Source organism: Felis catus, chromosome D3 (genome assembly GCF_018350175.1).
Source record: "Felis catus isolate Fca126 chromosome D3, F.catus_Fca126_mat1.0, whole genome shotgun sequence".
In the NCBI taxonomy this organism is placed as follows: domain Eukaryota; kingdom Metazoa; phylum Chordata; class Mammalia; order Carnivora; family Felidae; genus Felis; species Felis catus.
Window position 1 is genome coordinate 77771678 of NC_058379.1, and position 16409 is coordinate 77788086.

The 16409-nt window shown below is 49.7% G+C and overlaps 1 protein-coding gene across 7 annotated transcripts in view; it reads right to left on the reverse strand.

The window, feature by feature from the left end:
• Window positions 1-16409, reverse strand: part of CCBE1 (collagen and calcium binding EGF domains 1) — a 250128-nt gene that overhangs the window by 43665 nt on the left and 190054 nt on the right. For all 7 annotated transcript variants that reach the window (XM_045042434.1, XM_045042432.1, XM_045042431.1 and 4 more), the window contains 3 exons: window positions 9898-9950; window positions 5498-5632; window positions 3220-3372 (listed from right to left, as the gene is read on the reverse strand). In XM_045042434.1, the coding sequence (XP_044898369.1) occupies window positions 3220-3372; window positions 5498-5632; window positions 9898-9950 (341 nt within the window). The remainder of the gene's footprint in view (window positions 1-3219; window positions 3373-5497; window positions 5633-9897; window positions 9951-16409) is intronic.

Below are 16409 nucleotides of genomic sequence, written 5' to 3' on the forward strand. Positions count from 1 at the left end.
GAGGAAGAGCGAGGAGAGAGAATTTGCAGCCTAGGCTTATCTGTGCAACGAGTTTTATGTCCCGATAAAGCTCAATGGTATACCCTCCAGACGGTTCTCACTAATTGCACGGAAAGTCAGCTCCCATTTAAGGTCACCGTAAACAGGAACAAACGTTCTCTCCGTAGGCTAGGACAGAGGAGTCCCGCCCTGGCTCATCAGATGCTCTGTAGTCTGCAGCAAGAGGCTTCCCTCTGGACTTTGGCCGCTTCGTCTAGCGATGAAGACGTCCTTGCCTAAAAGTCAACCAGATGACCTACCAAGCTCAACCCCCGAGCTTAGGCCTTTGATGTTAACGAGTTAGGATTTTCCAAATGGTAATCTCCAGGACCCTATCATCTGTGAGATGCTCATAGGGATTATCTTAAGAAAATAACTTGGGGAGGGGCACCTGGGTGGCTCAGTAGGGTTAAGCATCCACTCCTGATTTCGGCTCAGGTCACGCGCTCACGGTTCGTGAGGCTGAGCCCCACATCAGACTCTGGGCTGACAGTGCAGAGCCTGCTTGGGATTCTCTCTCTACACTCCCCCCCCCCGCCCCCCTCTCTCTGCCCCTCCCCTGCTGGTGCTCTTTCTCTCAAAACAAACTTAAATAATTTGGGGGACATTCAGGCTTCATCAAAATTGACATTTCTGAAAAAGGCAATCTCCGAGCTTTTCGTGCACAAGCACCATGAACCCTTAAGTGGGTGTAGTAACGTGTTCTTCCCCAAACATCCGAACGCAGACATTTCTAAAGAAAGAGAATACAACGTGGGGGAACCGGGGCAGCAGATGGTCAGAAGAGGTCCGCCTTTAAATCAAAGGAATCTTAGAGACGGTGCACGAAACGTAGCACGTGTCCATCCCTTACGATTGCGACCGCTTCAGTTTCTCCCTGAATTCTCAGCCGCAGAAGCCAAACTGCTCACCGCTTTAGAATTCTTGATCTCTTGAACTTGACCTCTCACACTAACACTTCTTGGGTGCCACGCAAAAAATGTTCAAGTGGTACAATTCGCACCTCGGGGAAGAAGACAGAGGACTACCTACGGTCTGAAGACAAAACGTAAGCTCCGTAGACTGCCAACGGCAAAGACACAATGGTGACGTTCCTGTGCCTCCGCCCTGCTCTTGCTGGTCTGGGTCTACACGAGGTGGGAGGAGGTGAGCGTCTCCCACCAGTCCCACCTGGTCCCTGCACTCTGGCAAGAGCTCTCCCTAGGGTGCTGCACAGGGAGGGAGCCCGAGACCAGAGAAGAAGTTCATGTCCGCATAAAGTCCTGCCCTGCCTCTGGATGTTCCGTCCAGCTTCTCTGGTTAATTTTCTGTTAATTAAGGCCGGGTCTCTGGGAGGGAACCCTCACAGGTGAGGCCAGGTCCTGTTCTTTGGAGATCCGCCCCCCCCCCCCCCCCCCCCCCCCCCCGCATCGAATCCCACCCTGGCACGCAGCAGTAAACGTCTACTGTTGCAACTTCTGATAGGAAAGCTCTAGACTGCGTTGCTCAGCGCTGCCCGTCATGCCCAAGTAAACAGATTCCACCCGGATATAAATTAAGGCAAGGAGGCAATGGAGTTGCCAGGTTCCTGGCTCACAGGCCCCGGCTCCCTGGCTCAGAGCATAGCTGGAAACCCAATTCCAAAAAGAGAAATTAGAAAGCGGCTTTCTTGTTGCTAGCTTTCAAGATGGCCCTAGAACTGACATGTCAGCGGCTGAAAGGCCGCATCTCATTTTCCAAAGGATTCCTTCCTTCCAGTAAAGGAGATAATCAAACAGGTAAGTGACACACTGTGCCCCTCCCCCACCGCCTTCACCGTGGGACAAAAAGGAAGTGATTTTTATTTTGACTTAAACAAACAAACAAAAAAGCCCCACCAACACCTTCCCTCAATCAACCCTTAGGCCAAAAAGGCTGCTTACCCCTGCTTTTAAGCACCTCTGGGCACCCCGGCCCCACATGCCTTAGGCTTTCCAAAGTGTCACCAAGCCCAAATTATTCCACATTGCCCAATCCTGGGCTGGCCCCAAAGAGACTTTGCATCTACTTCTAGTATACGGTGGCCTCCTCGTGACTCAAGCCGGTTGTTCTCAGAATTTCCCTTTGTAGTTCTTCCATGCGAGGCAGCTGCTTGCTGTTTGCTGTTTGCTGCCCTCAGTGGATGGCGACGGTCCTCTACCCGTTTGTGAATTTCAGGCTACACCCAAGGATCACGACCTCCCGAGCGCCCAGACTGTTTGGCCTTTTCGCCCCCCTGCATGTCCCGGTACGTGGGTTTTGCCCAGGAGCCCCTCCCTGCTCCGAGATGCCCATGGCCCAGCCAGCCTCCCCGGACAGACAGACAGGGTCCTGTCACCTCCCTTTCCGAGGGGGCCCGGGGAGAGCTGGGCCCTGAGCACAGGACTACGGGAGCGGCTTCCAGGCCTAGGAGTGTTGGATACAGCAGCACAGGGGCTCCTTTCCTCCAAACTTAAAGGAGCGACCCAACATCCGGGCTGATCGGATCCCCGAGTGACAGGTCAGTGGGACGGGGTTGACATAACATACACGAGCCTCTCAAACCTTGAAGGCCGGCTTCTCACACTGCAGCGCTACGTCGTGGACTGTATTTGCAAAACACGATCAAAACTCGGATTTTTTTTTCTAGAAAACTACAATTACTAGGAAAATTAGACCACCTGCCAGCCTAGATCTTTGGATTCAGACACAACGTCTAGTGAATGGGTACAAAAACGTCTCAACGCTCTCACTTCTCTTTTTATCCAGTGATGAACCAGGTGACAAATGCATCTGGGCAGGTACGGGGCACGGACTGCACTTCAGGCGGCATTGATGTGCGTGGTTCCTGGGCATGGGAAGGTTTCCTGTCGATCTTCCACCCTTTCTCTGAGAGAACACAGGGTTTCTGGCCCCTTCGCTGCCCATCTGAGGTGGGTCCAAGCACGTAGCTAAGTTCTACTGACTGGGGCCCAGAGCCTCCACTTGGTGGGGAGCTTCCTCAAATACACCCCGGCTCGCAACCCTCACTGCTGGCAGGCTTTGCTCTGCTGGGGCTCGACCTGATGTCCTCCTCCTCTCTCACCCAGATGCCACCTGCCAGTCGCGTAAATGCCCCTTCCTGCCCGCCGCTCCTGGAGGGATGCTAGTGGTCTCCCGGGGGGCCTGCCCACCTCCTGGGGTGGCTTCGTTTGGAGTACTCACCAGTGTCGTTGGGGTATTTGTCTCCCTTGGTGCACGTCCTCCCGTCGTCCTCCCGGATGTAACCCTCCCGGCATTCACAGCGGTAGCTGCCCACGGTGTTGACACAGATGTGGGCGCACAGTGTCTCGTTGCTGGTGGCACACTCGTCGATATCTGGGTTTGGACCAAAGGCAGAGAAGGCTCTGCTTCAGAGAACTCTCTTCCAAGGACAGGGGGACATTGGGCTTGGCCTTCCTGTGAACGTCTGCAGGGGACCCTTTGCCAGCCTCCCTCCGAGAATGCTGGAATGAAGCAGGACGCTAGAAACAGGAGCCATCTCGAGGGAGTGCCTCAGGCAGGGTCACCATGGTGACAAGCCGATCAGTAATGGGGATCCATTGTGGTCCTGCCACCACCAAGTCATGAGACCTGGTTCCCGCCCCCCCCCCCCCCCCCCACCGGTGCCTAGCCTTCAAAATTCCCACCTACAAAACACGAACGATGCCTGCCCGAAATACTTCACCGGGAAAATCAGGAGAGAAAATGAGATGATGGAGAGCAATGTACATGGAAAAGCAGGCATCAGAGACATGAATTTCTACAAGGACCCATGTGTGCCGAGGGCTTTTACGTTCCCCTTTACGGCTCCGGGTTCTGAGCAGCAGGATGGTGACCCAAGGTCAAGTTTGGGTCAATGGCTCCTTCCCAGTTAAGAGATGTAACGAAACCGGAGAAGAAAAGCCACTTCGGGTGAAAGAAAATAGTCACGATGGGTCTAACGGAGAGAATTTTCCCCAGGAAATTTCGGTGTCATCAATGACCCAGACAGACCGCCCGTGAGCTGCGGAAACGAGCCATGAGCCCATCAAACAAGCCCTTCTCTGCCCTTGACCTAAGCGTGAAGCTGCCTCTACTGTCCAGGGGAGGGAGGGCAAGGTTGAAAGGAGAGAAACAGATGGAATTCTGAGCAGAATGCCCTTTTGCTGACCCCCATACGGGAAGCACAGGGTACCGTGGCTATCACAAACTCAAAGAAGAGCCCTCGCGCCTGGGACCGCGGAAGGACAGAATGGCACATCGCACTCTCTGTAAGAGGCACCAGTGGTCCCGGCTGCACTCACTTGGTGGTCTCCATCCTCCTCTTTGTCAGCGTGGGGTGCCACTGGGGACAAGCCAGGAGGCTACTGTCTACAGCTTCTCTTAAATGGTACTTGCTAGAGTCCCCGCTGGGGCAGAGGAGGAGGGGCCGCTCATCACAGTTCATTTATTCTCCACTTGGGATCGTCTGCCTGGCTCCTCAGTTCATCCTCCAGCTGATTCTCGGACTTGATGTGCACGTGAGTCACTCGAGGCATTTGTGTAAAATGCAGAATCCGGCCCCGCCCCTCAGGCTCTGGAGGCGAGGCCAGGATCGTTGTTTTTTGCAAAAGCAAGAACCCCAGATGTTTCCGAGACAGGTTAGCCACAGGCTGACCGCACTCTGAAACACGTGGCTTCAGGGAACAATTCCCATCAACCTGTCTCCGGGACTCGCAAAGTGCGCGGCTGGAAAGCCAAGCCAATGGGGGAAGGAGCCCGCTGGTGGCGAGGGGTGGCGCTGAGTCCTCTCAGCTGGGCTCCAGGTGGCTGGCTTCAGCTCCCTCGGACTCACTTGAACCTGCCTGCCACGTGGTCTCTTCCTGACTCCCAGTCCTCTCTTCCTAGTCTTCCGAGAGAACGTGGATTCTTACCTGTCTGTGCTTTTAACATTTCTGGCCGCTTACACTCTGCGTGACATCGCTCTGCTTTTCACTTGACGATGGTCCCCTTCTCCTGCTCTAATGTCTCACCGCCTGTTAGGACCTGACTGGTACTGGCTCCCTGAAGAATTCCTTGGCCGTGGTTGGTTTAAACAACCACAACGAGGGGCGCCTGGGTGGCTCAGTCGGTTAAGCGTCCGACTTCGGCTCAGGTCATGATCTCGCGGTCCGGGAGTTCGAGCCCCGCGTCGGGCTCCGTGCCGACAGCTCGGAGCCTGGAGCCTGTTTCAGATTCTGTGTCCCCCTGCTCATGCTCTCTCTCCCTTCTCAAAAATAAATAAATAAATAAACATTTTTAAAAAATGAAAAAAAACCACCACAACGAAAGCCGGTGCCCGCTAGCTTTGGTACTAACACAACTCCATCTGGGTATCGGGACACAAGGGAAGAAACAAAGATCAAAGCGGCTCCTGGGGGCTGGTCCCACCCACGAAGAGTGTCCAGCAGAGGACAGAATCATCCCCCCAGGAGCTGGAAGATAACGTGTGGCGGCAACGCACCCAGGCAGTACGGCTTCTCCCGCTTCCGGTGTCTCTCCCGGTCGTACCGGTATCCCGGGTAACAGGTACACAGCACTCGGCCAAAGTTATCCGTGCACTGCTGTTCACAGGGAGCCTCGGCACACACATCGTAATCTGAAATAGACAAGCGTGAGCGCACATCAGCCTCAGTCATTCAGCAGATGGGGGCGGGGCCACCGCGCCCGGGGTCTGGAGCAGACCTTCCGGGCTGCATTCCGCTCGGGACCCGGGAAGCGTGGCCAGCCATGTGTGGGAGGGCACGAACTCTTTGTGTAGCACAACAGGTAACTTAGTGCCCAGCACGGCCACTTAAATGCCAACGTCACCTGTGATCCTCCCCTGGGTCACCTCTTCGCCCTCTGGTGTCTGTCCCTCATCTAGAGAGCAAAGACGTTCTAGACGGCCGGGCCCCCGCGGCATTACCTGGGGGCCTGTTTTGTCTCTTTCGCCAGCTGCGGTAGAGACAGGGGATTCCTTCCGGATGCACACTAAAAGAGAGGCCGGGCCTGGTGAGGGGCGTGGGCATCACAGTGTGAGGAGGGCAGGGGCTGGCAGTCAGGCGGGGGCAGGAGGAGTGTGAGTGGGGCTTGGGAACAGAGACGGTGTGGGCGCTGCAGAGCTGGGCCCCCCAAGTGTGTTGTAGCCGTGTGTGCCCAGGACGGACCCCACGTGCCGAGAAGGGGCTGGGTGGGGTCGAGTGGCTGGAGATCTCCGAGCAAACTGGCGTGGATGCCCTCCTAACTTGAAAAGAATTAAAGCATCTCTTCCGCGCAGTCCTTACAGACGTATTTAATGAGCCTCTGAAGGGACTCCGGCTGGGAGTCGGGCGCTCAGGCTGCATTTTCACCTCCAGACTAGATCCAGCATCTCAATCACTGCGCTCTCTTCCCCGGGCGCTGACATAGATAAACGATATTTGGATGCGGAGCAAGCCTGGCTTTGCTCGCCCGCCACACAGGAAGGCGGGATGGGTGGGTCTGTCAGCCCGATGTTTTGTGCTCTGCCTTGTTTGCTGAATGCCTACACCCTGTAGCAGGCCCCACTGTAGGGGCCATGCAGCCTCGTGGTGGAGGGTCCAGGTTCTGGAGCCAGACCCCCCCCCCCCCCCCCCAGCTCTGCTACTGTCTCTGTGACCTCGGGTCCTTTAAGCCTCAAGTCGCTTACCTGTAAAAGAGGAGTAACAAGAATACCGACTTCAGGGTGCTTTTCTGAAGGTAAACCCGGATGACGCATGAAGCACCGTGCCTGACCCACGGCAAAAGCTTCGCCCTGTTCTTCTACTTCCTTTATGGCTTCGCTCTGATGATTGTTTGGGTATCTGGGAAGGACTGTGTCCCCTAGAGTAACTGGCACTACTCTCTTTCTACAGTTTATGCTCAATTAATAACGGTTGGACTCGAACAATCACTCTGGCCAATCAAAATAACACAGCAGGGCGTAGCAAAGCACATCTGGTTGGCCAGCATTCCTCAACTCTGCTGTGGTAGGGCAGAAGCGGCCACAAATACTCAAGTGCGTGAGTGTGGTTGTGTCTCAATAAAACTTTATGTACGAAAATAAGCAGTGGGTCAGGTTTGGCCCACAGGTCGTTGACTTTTGACTTAGAGCAACAAATAGGAGACAACTTTTAAATTGCAGCTTCTACTCAGCAGATTTGGTTAAACATTCTAGTCTCTTTACCACCTGTGATGGTTCATTTTATGTGTCAAATGTGGGTAGGCCACAGTACCCAGATATTTGGTCAAACACACTCTAAATGTTTCCGTGCAGATGTTTTTTTTTTGTTTTTTTGTTAATAGATGGGATTGACATTTAAATCAGTAGACTCTGGGGGCGCCTGGGTGGCGCAGTCGGTTAAGCGTCCGACTTCAGCCAGGTCACGATCTCGCGGTCCGGGAGTTCGAGCCCCGCGTCAGGCTCTGGGCTGATGGCTCGGAGCCTGGAGCCTGGTTCCGATTCTGTGTCTCCCTCTCTCTCTCTGCCCCTCCCCCGTTCATGCTCTGTCTCTCTCTGTCCCAAAAATAAATAAAAAACGTTGAAAAAAAAAATTAAAAAAAAAATAAATAAATCAGTAGACTCTGAATAAGGCAGATTGCCCTCCAAAAGGTGGGTGGGGCCATTCAATCAGTTCACAGCCTTACTAGAAAAAAAGACTTCCCCCACGGAAGAGGGAATTTTGGTGGCCGAAGGCCTTCTGATTCAAACCGTAACTTTCTGCTGGGTCTCCGGTCGACCCTACGGACATTTGATTTGCCAGCCTCCAAGTAAATCCTTAAAATGAACCTGTTTCTCTGGAGAATCCTAACTGATACACGTATCTTTTCTGAAATTCTACATTTATACTTTGCATTCTTGGTGACAGAAACCTTGATGACTCAAGAGATCTTTAGTAAGACAGACAGAGACAGACACACACACACACACACACACACACACACACACACACACACACACACAGACTTATTCCCACAGATTAAAACGCTTAAATGTTCTAGTGAAAGCAACAGAACAGAGTGTTATTATGGTGAGGCTACGTTAATCACAGGTGTCACAGACTCACTTGAGGGTGAGGGGCGCTGCTTGTAGGCTCTGATGTTTGAAACCACAAGACCTAACATTTAAAGAAGATCTAAGTCTGTGGTGCCCACATAACCTGCTTTTAATCAGGTTGGGCAAGGTCTTTAGCTGAGATCTTAAAGTGATGGGTCCAAACTTAATTTTCTTAGTATCTGCCCAATTGCAACATAAAGGACACAGCTGGGGACTGGGACAAGCTGGCTGATACAAGAATGCAATTATTTGGACCTTTGTTGTTGTTGCTTTCCACCACGCTCTAACCCACAGAACTGGCTGGCAGTGAGACAAGTCTGTCTCGGGAAGACCCAAGGCCACATACACCATCGTTACGTTAAGTGACTTCCTAACCACTCTTCCTAAAGCAGCTTTCTCCCCTGCTATGGTTTAGTGAATTCTTCCGCCCTTTCACCGAAGAGAGCAATACACGGGAGGGATTCACTTATTTCTGACAAAGAGCCTGCTCTCTAGGAGATAATGCAGCATGAATTGGCTCGGCTGGGCTTCTGGTCTTCCAGAAGCCCTCTTCCAGAGATCTGGCTTCCTGGGTGACAGTGAAGAAACCTCTTTCTCATTACCCTCCCACCTCTCCCCAGCCCCAGGCACACTAATCTCGCGCTCTCCAGACAGGGCTTAGTGTTTCCTGGATCAGCGCGGGAATCCTTTGCAGCTCTCTTCCTCCTATTCGTGTAGGCCCCGGGGGAAGCCTTCCTTGGGAAGCCGGCTCCCCCTCCTTCTGGAGACCACCTCGAACTGCTCTGGTTTTCTGTGCTGTGCGCCTGCTCCAACCACTTGCAGCCCCGAATGCCTCGACCGCCCATATTACAGTTATTATTAAACACAACAGCAGCAACCGTTATTTATCAAGCACTTAATGAGAGCCAGCCTCCGTTCCAAGTACTTAACATGTGGTAATATTCTTAAAACAACCATGAGCCAAGTACAAATACTTTCCCACAAAAACTAAGGTAGGATTTGTATTGTGGACTGAACGTTTGCGTCCTCTTGACATTCGTATGTTGAAATCTTAACCTCCAAGGTGACGGTATTGGGAGGTGGGGGGGGGCCTTCGGGAGGTGCTTAGATCATGAGGGTAGAGCCCTCACCAATGGGATTGATGCTTTTATAAAAGAACCCCCCAGAAATCTCCCTTGCCCCTTCTGCCGCGTAAGGACACAGCAAGGAGATGGCAGTCAGTGAACGAGGAAGCTCTCACCCGACGTGGAGTTTTCCAGCACCTTGGTCTTTGGCTTAGCCTCCAGAACTAAGAGATGAGCGTTTGCTGTGTAAGGCACCAGACTATGGCATTTTTGTTACAGCAGCCAGAATGGGCTAAGGCAATACGGAAACTGGAATTAGAATTCAGGTCTGACTCCATGCAATCTATACCCCATCTCACCAGCTTGAGGGTGTGTATGCCCTGAGAGCCGGGCACCTGCTGCTCCCACTGCTCTACGCCTTTAGTGCTGGGCTGAGCAGAGTGTTTGGAGGGGCTTTGAGTTCAGCATGTGAAAAACACAGAGGTCAGGAGGACGTGTGTGCTCTGTGTATGAAATGCTGATGACGGGATCATAGCCTCTTCAGCTTAAAAAAACCTGAAATATGAGAATTACTCAATATAGGTGTACCTGTCGGGTAACGATGTAGCTGGAGCACGCTACGTGTACTAGAAGAATCCAATGCCAGAAGAAAACTGAAATCACACGCAGATAATCCACGTACATTCTACGTACATCGGAACTCTACAGACACCTAGCGATTAGTCACAAACAAGGTGAGAAGACATAATCTTTTACATTACGTACCTTCTGGGATGCATTGTCCAAGAACAAATTTATACCCCTTGCAGCATTTTTTCCTAAGAAACAAACAAAAGTGTGTTTTAAATGTGACGTCAGATTAAGGATATAATTCTTTTCAGGGGTGCCTGGGTGGCTCAGTCGGGTAAGCATCTGACTCGATTCTGGCTCAGGTCATGATCTCATGGTTTGTGAGATGGAGCCCCACGTTGGGCTCTGGGCTGACAGTGCAGAGCCTGCTTGGGATTCTCTCTCTCTCTCTTTCTCTCTCTCTCTCGCTCTCGCTCTCTGCCCCTCCACCACTCACACGCATGCTTGCTCTCTCAAATAAACTTAAAATATATGTATAATATATAATTCTTTTCAGTTAGTGATTTGTGCCCAGGAAAAAGTGAGGTATAAGGGAAAGAAGGGGTTGGGTATTTTTTTTTAATGTTTATTTATTTTTGAGAGAGAGAGACAGAGACAGAGCTCGAGAGGGAAGGGCCAGAGAGAAAGGGAGACGCAGAATCCGAAACAGGCTCCAGGCTCTGAGCTGTCAGCACAGAGCCTGATGCGGGGCTCGAACTCACGGACCACGAGATCATGAGCCAAGCCGAAGTTGGACGCTCAACAGACGGAGCCACCCAGGCGCCCCTAGGGGTTGCGTATTTTTAAGGAACGCTGAGATAGAGATATAAAGGGAAAATATAATCAACAGCACATGACCACATGTTCCAGGAGCAGAAGGTCCTTTTTTACCATATAATATATGGAATTAATCACTTGAATTCTATGAAGTGGATTAATTCAGAGACTTCAAGCTACTTGTAGCAGATGACCAGAGGCCTACAGGATATAAAGAACTTTTACATAAAGGATATAAAGAAACTTTGTATCCTGAAAAGGAACTCTGGGGCTGGCCAGGCCCCTCAGGCTACAAGCCAAGGATTCACGTGACTTGCTAATTATAACAATTTGCTAATAATAAATAACTAGGTAATTGTAACCTAATGATTGCAAATTATAATTAGGTAGCTGAGGCTGAAGCCCAAGCGGTCCCCCATTTGAAGGCTGGCTTCACCTGGACCACGTAGGTACTAAAAGCTATCTAAATTATCTGAATTAAACAGACAAACAAACAACAAACAGGTAATTCTAGCAAAAGTTTCCAAGACGTCCATCTCTGCCTGAGGTAGAGACATGGCACCATTAGTTCAAAATGCAAATCTCCACGGGAAAGATGAGGTCTCTGGTCTGGGGTTTCAAGCTCTTAACAGACCGACCCCCCTGCAGATAGAGAATATAAACTCAGGACAAAACAGAAGCAAACAACCCCTGGCAGGTTCTGGAGAGCAAAGAAAGGCGGGCAGGATTTAAGAGGAGAGCTGACATTTGGAACGAGGGACTAACCCAGGCTAACTTTCCTGCTTTTCAGGACTTTGGCCCGAGCGCCCATCACAGTTGCTATGTGGTGGGGAAAGTGAACACACAGAGAACCTGTGAGAGGTTTCGGCCCGATCAAATGGAGGGCAAAACGGGGGTAACCAGAGGTGTGAAAAATTCAGGGGAAATCCTGAAATGAGAGTGCTGGAGGACAGGAGCCTTAAGTTCTGTGTATTAACTCTGCCCAGTCGCTGGGAAACCCTCACCCGGGCATGCGGGGAGAAGCCTCGAAGCACCCCAGCTAAACGCCACACGGGCTGGACTAGGGTTGGGCTGACCAACACCGACTGCGAGGCCGTTTGCACATTCCATCCATCTGAGTTGCTTGCCTGCTCCAAGTATCAACGCTTTTTGGATGAATAAAGCAAGATCCAGGATCTCCGCAACAGAACTTGTATAAATGTGACCCATTCTCAAGGGAAAGACCATCAATGATGCCAACCCCAATTCCAGAGGTCGCCAGTATCAGACATCGCGTTAAAGCGGCTGTTACGATGGTGTTCGATGAGGTAAGGGAAAGGGCACTTGTAATAAATGAAAAGGTAGGAGATCTAAAAGAAATAGCAACTGTGAAAAGAACGAAATAGAAATTCAAGAACTGAATGGGGCGCCTGGGTGGCTTAGTCGGTTGAGCTTCCGACTTTGGCTCAGGTCAAGATCTCACGGTCTGTGAGTTCGAGCCCCGCGTCGGGCTCTGTGCTGACAGCTCGGAGCCTGGAGCCTGTTTCAGATTCTGGGTCTCCCTCTCTCTCTGCCCCTCCCCCACTCATGCTCTGTCTCTGTCTCAAAAATAAATAAACATTAAAAAAATTAAAAAAAAAAAAGAAATTCAAGAACTGGAAAATATACGTATCAAATTAAAAAAAAAACTTGCTGGATGGGTTTAACAACAGAATGGTGATATGAGGTGGGAAAGAATTAGCGAATTGGAAGATACATGCACAGGAATTACCCAATTTAAAGAGAAAAAGTGATTTTAAAAAATGCACCAAAAACATTAGGGACTGGGGGCGAGGCGGGGGGACAACCTCAAAAGGTCTAAGGTATGGTATGTGGAGTTCCAGAAGGCAAACAGAGAGAGAATGGAGAAGAAAACAAATGTGAAAATGGCTGAAACATCCCGAATTTAGTGGAAAACATGAATTTACACGCTGAAGATGTTTAGCAAAAGCCAAACAGGTTGAAGACACACACCCATGCACGCGTACGTCTAGAGATGTCATAGTCCTACTGCTGAAAACAAACAAAACAAACAAACAAACAAACAAACAAACAAACAAAAAGAGGAAATCTTGAAAGCCAGCAGTGAAAAACTGCACATTCCATACCGGGAAAGAATGATCTGAATGTCCATGCGCTTCTCATCAAATACCAGGGCAACCACAAACAATGGCATGACATCTTTGAAGTGCTGAGAAAACAAACCGACCTGTCAATCCAGAATCCTCTATGCAGTGAAAAATATCCTTCGAGAATGAAGAGGAAATCAAGACGTTTCAGAAAAAAGAAAACCAAGCATTCAACACCAGCAGATCTGGGCTATGAGAAATGCTACAGGGAGCTGTTCAGAATAAAAACACAGGGACCAGGGAGAAAAAGCTGAATTTTTAGGAAGGGCTGAAATGCCTCGTAAATGGTAAATGTCTTGGTACCTATATAAAACGTGATTTTTTTTCACGCTTAATTATTTCAAAGCAAAAACTGTATGTCCTTGTCTTGCAGGATTCATAACGCAAGTAAATGCAATCAACAGAAGAATGGACCCACATGGTCCATAATGTAAACGGACCCACATGGTCACAAAATTTCTACACCACGTATAAAACGGTACAATTCTGACACTTCCCTTGCGGCAAACATTCCCCTTTGTTCTGGGTTTCTCAGGCCTCCTTACTTTTCCCTTCCCTTCCCCCTACCCCATCCTCCCCTACCCCCAACCCCGCTCCCCCGCTGGGCTCCTAGAGAACTTCCCTTTACCACTTCCAAAATCAGTATGTTCATTCAGAGGCCAAGAATTAAGCTGGGGGCAGTGAATTTGCAAGTCTCAAGAATACAGCCCGGGATCTTTTGCTCTTTTTCCTTGACTGTCAAAGTCAAACTATCATTAAGAAACACCCAAAACTATTCCTGAGCCTGGGTGGCTCAGTTGGTTAAGTAAGCATCCAACCCTTGATTTTGGCTCCAGTCATGATCTCACAGTTCATGGGTCAGGGTCCCATGTTGGGCTCTGACCCGACAGCACAGAACTTGCTTAGGATCCTCTCCCTCCCTCTCTCTCTGGTCCTCCCTCACTCCTGGCTCACTCTATCTCTCTCTCTCAAAAATAAATAAAACTTAAAAAACAAAACAAAACTATTTCTGTGTAACCGTAAGAGAAATGAGATTCAAGGTTATTGCTATCGAAATAGTCTCGGCAATTTGCATTTGGACATGCTTTCTCGGTGGAAGAGAAAGGCAGTTAAATGTGGTCTGCCACCTGGGAAGTGCACATCGCCTGTGGCCTATCTATACCACGCGTGTGAGCCTATCATCTGTATGTTGTATTGAATACAAGGTCCCAAACCACAGATTTGGGAGATGAGGCATTCTCTAGGTCCTAAAGCAAATTCCCACCTTTGTCAAACGGTCAGAACCTTCAACCAGATTAGACAAGACCTTCTGAGAAAAATCTGGTACGCTTAAATGTATTGTTTCCAACACACTTTAGTAAGACGGCAGTTTAACAACATTTATAAGAATTGTATTAAATCCATTAAAAACTTCGCAGATAATGTATTCAACATGCACACAACCGATCTGGTAAGAGAACGTTCTGAGGCCCAGCTGGGCACAGCAACACTGCCTCCTTTCTCCCTGCAACCTTTCTCATGTGCAGTCCAGCTGTGGTAGACGATCTTACTTCAAAAGCATAATAAGTGGGCTTCCTTTGTAAAGGACAGTAGCAGCTGGGACGCTCCCGAATCAGACCCTGAATGAAATAATTCAGGGTCCCGTCCCCTGCAAAGGACGCCTTTGCCTACCTGTGCATGTCCAATCAATATGTTACGTTGAATCTTTCCTCAGCATATTTTGTTACATATATCTGTGTGTGTGTGTGTGTGTGTGTGTGTGAGAGAGAGAGAGAGAGAGAGAGAGAGAGAGATTTCCTGCTATGAATAACGTGTGGCAGTGTTCAGAGTTTTCCTACAATTAGACATAATCTCCCAACATTTCCAACTGAACTGTGATTTTACATGACAAGAGAAACCCATGGTGTACAAATTCATGATGATGATTATTTCTTTTTTATTTTATTAAAATTTTTTTTCAATGTTTATTTATTTTTGGGACAGAGAGAGACAGAGCATGAACGGGGGAGGGGCAGAGAGAGAGGGAGACACAGCATCGGAACCAGGCTCCAGGCTCTGAGCCATCATCAGCCCAGAGCCCGACGCGGGGCTCGAACCCATGGACCGCGAGATCGTGACCTGGCTGAAGTCGGACGCTTAACCGACTGCGCCACCCAGGCGCCCCTCTTTTTTTTTTTTTTAATTTTTTTTTTAACGTTTTTATTTATTTTTGGGACAGAGAGAGACAGAGCATGAATGGGGGAGGGGCAGAGAGAGAGGGAGACACAGAATCGGAAACAGGCTCCAGGCTCTGAGCCATCAGCCCAGAGCCCGACGCGGGGCTCGAACTCCCGGACCGCGAGATCGTGACCTGGCTGAAGTCGGACGCTTCACCGACTGCGCCACCCAGGTGCCCCAATGATGATGATGATTATTTCTAACAGAAGTAGAGGATCTACCTTGACGTTCCATAAAACTCTCATTTTCCATGGTTTAAGAGAGTCCAAGTTCCTAACAACCAGAAAGAAAACTGCTTACTAGGGTATTCGTTAACATTTTACAGTTTACTTACTGTATTACTTGAAGCTGTCCTATGGAAAACTAAGAGGAACAACAGTGCCCTAGATGATCTGAAACTCAAGTGAATCATAAGAAAGTCGGAGTGGAGGGGAGACGTGTGTTTTTGATATATCTTCGGGGCAACGCCGCATTGAAACATACGGTTCTATTTGTCTCTTTCTATGTAAATGGCGCACCTAACACACAGCCGCTGAGAACTTTGATGGCATTTCAAAGTTCACGCACACGGATAACAACCCTTACAATCTCTCTCTCTTCATCCAAGACATCCTACTTGGGCATTCTGATCTTTCTGAGCATGGCAAGAGCTTGGGGTTGTCCATTTAGTGGAGCCAAAAGTAACCTGTCATTTGCCTTGCTACAAAATTAAATAACACAGTGATTTGATAATGCTTTCAAAAGGCTACAGAGCTCTGTCGGGGGATCTACGCTTCGGGATGGCCATGCTTCCTTTAAATACCTGCTCAGCCCAGAATTAACTTCCCCTGGGCTTTTTTCTTAATTGCATACCTAACGCCATCGCTCTGCTCGAGGGGAGGGGGTCTGAGACTTCACTGCACCCTCTTGCTTTTCGAGAGTTCCTGAAGACGGCATTATTTTGCAGGTCAAACACCCATCCAGCAGAAGTCACGATTTAAAATAAACGACGGAATATTCCAAAGTATAAAAAAATAAACACCGGCTGCACATCTTACCCCGTTTCAAAGATTACTTACAACACAACTTACGTATAATGAAGTTGAAATGGCCTAAGTGAGACCTCCTTCTCGTTATGCAACCGGACCTAAGTACAAGCATGGCCGGGCGGTTTTTATCTTTAAGAAAAACAAACGAAGATGGGGAAAGCTCATGTGGACTTCGGGGGAGACAGCCCTTCGTGAGCCGCTTCATGTGCCAGAGCTCGGTTTTCCAAACGCAAAATGCCTTTCCCATTTCTTGGCGAGGGGAAGTGGCGATTAGGTGGTTGTCACATAGAAAGGGCGACATCTGCTCATCAGGAAAGTCTGTGCAGGTTTCCCCTGGGTGCCCCAGAGCATTCACACACACACACACACACACACACACACACACACACAAACATTGTAAACAAAAACAGTGCGGCCAGAAATACATCCCAGCGACCGAGCGTGTGTGAGAGCTTTTGGAAGGAAAAACCGAGATATCAACAGCGGACTGTCTGCTGTT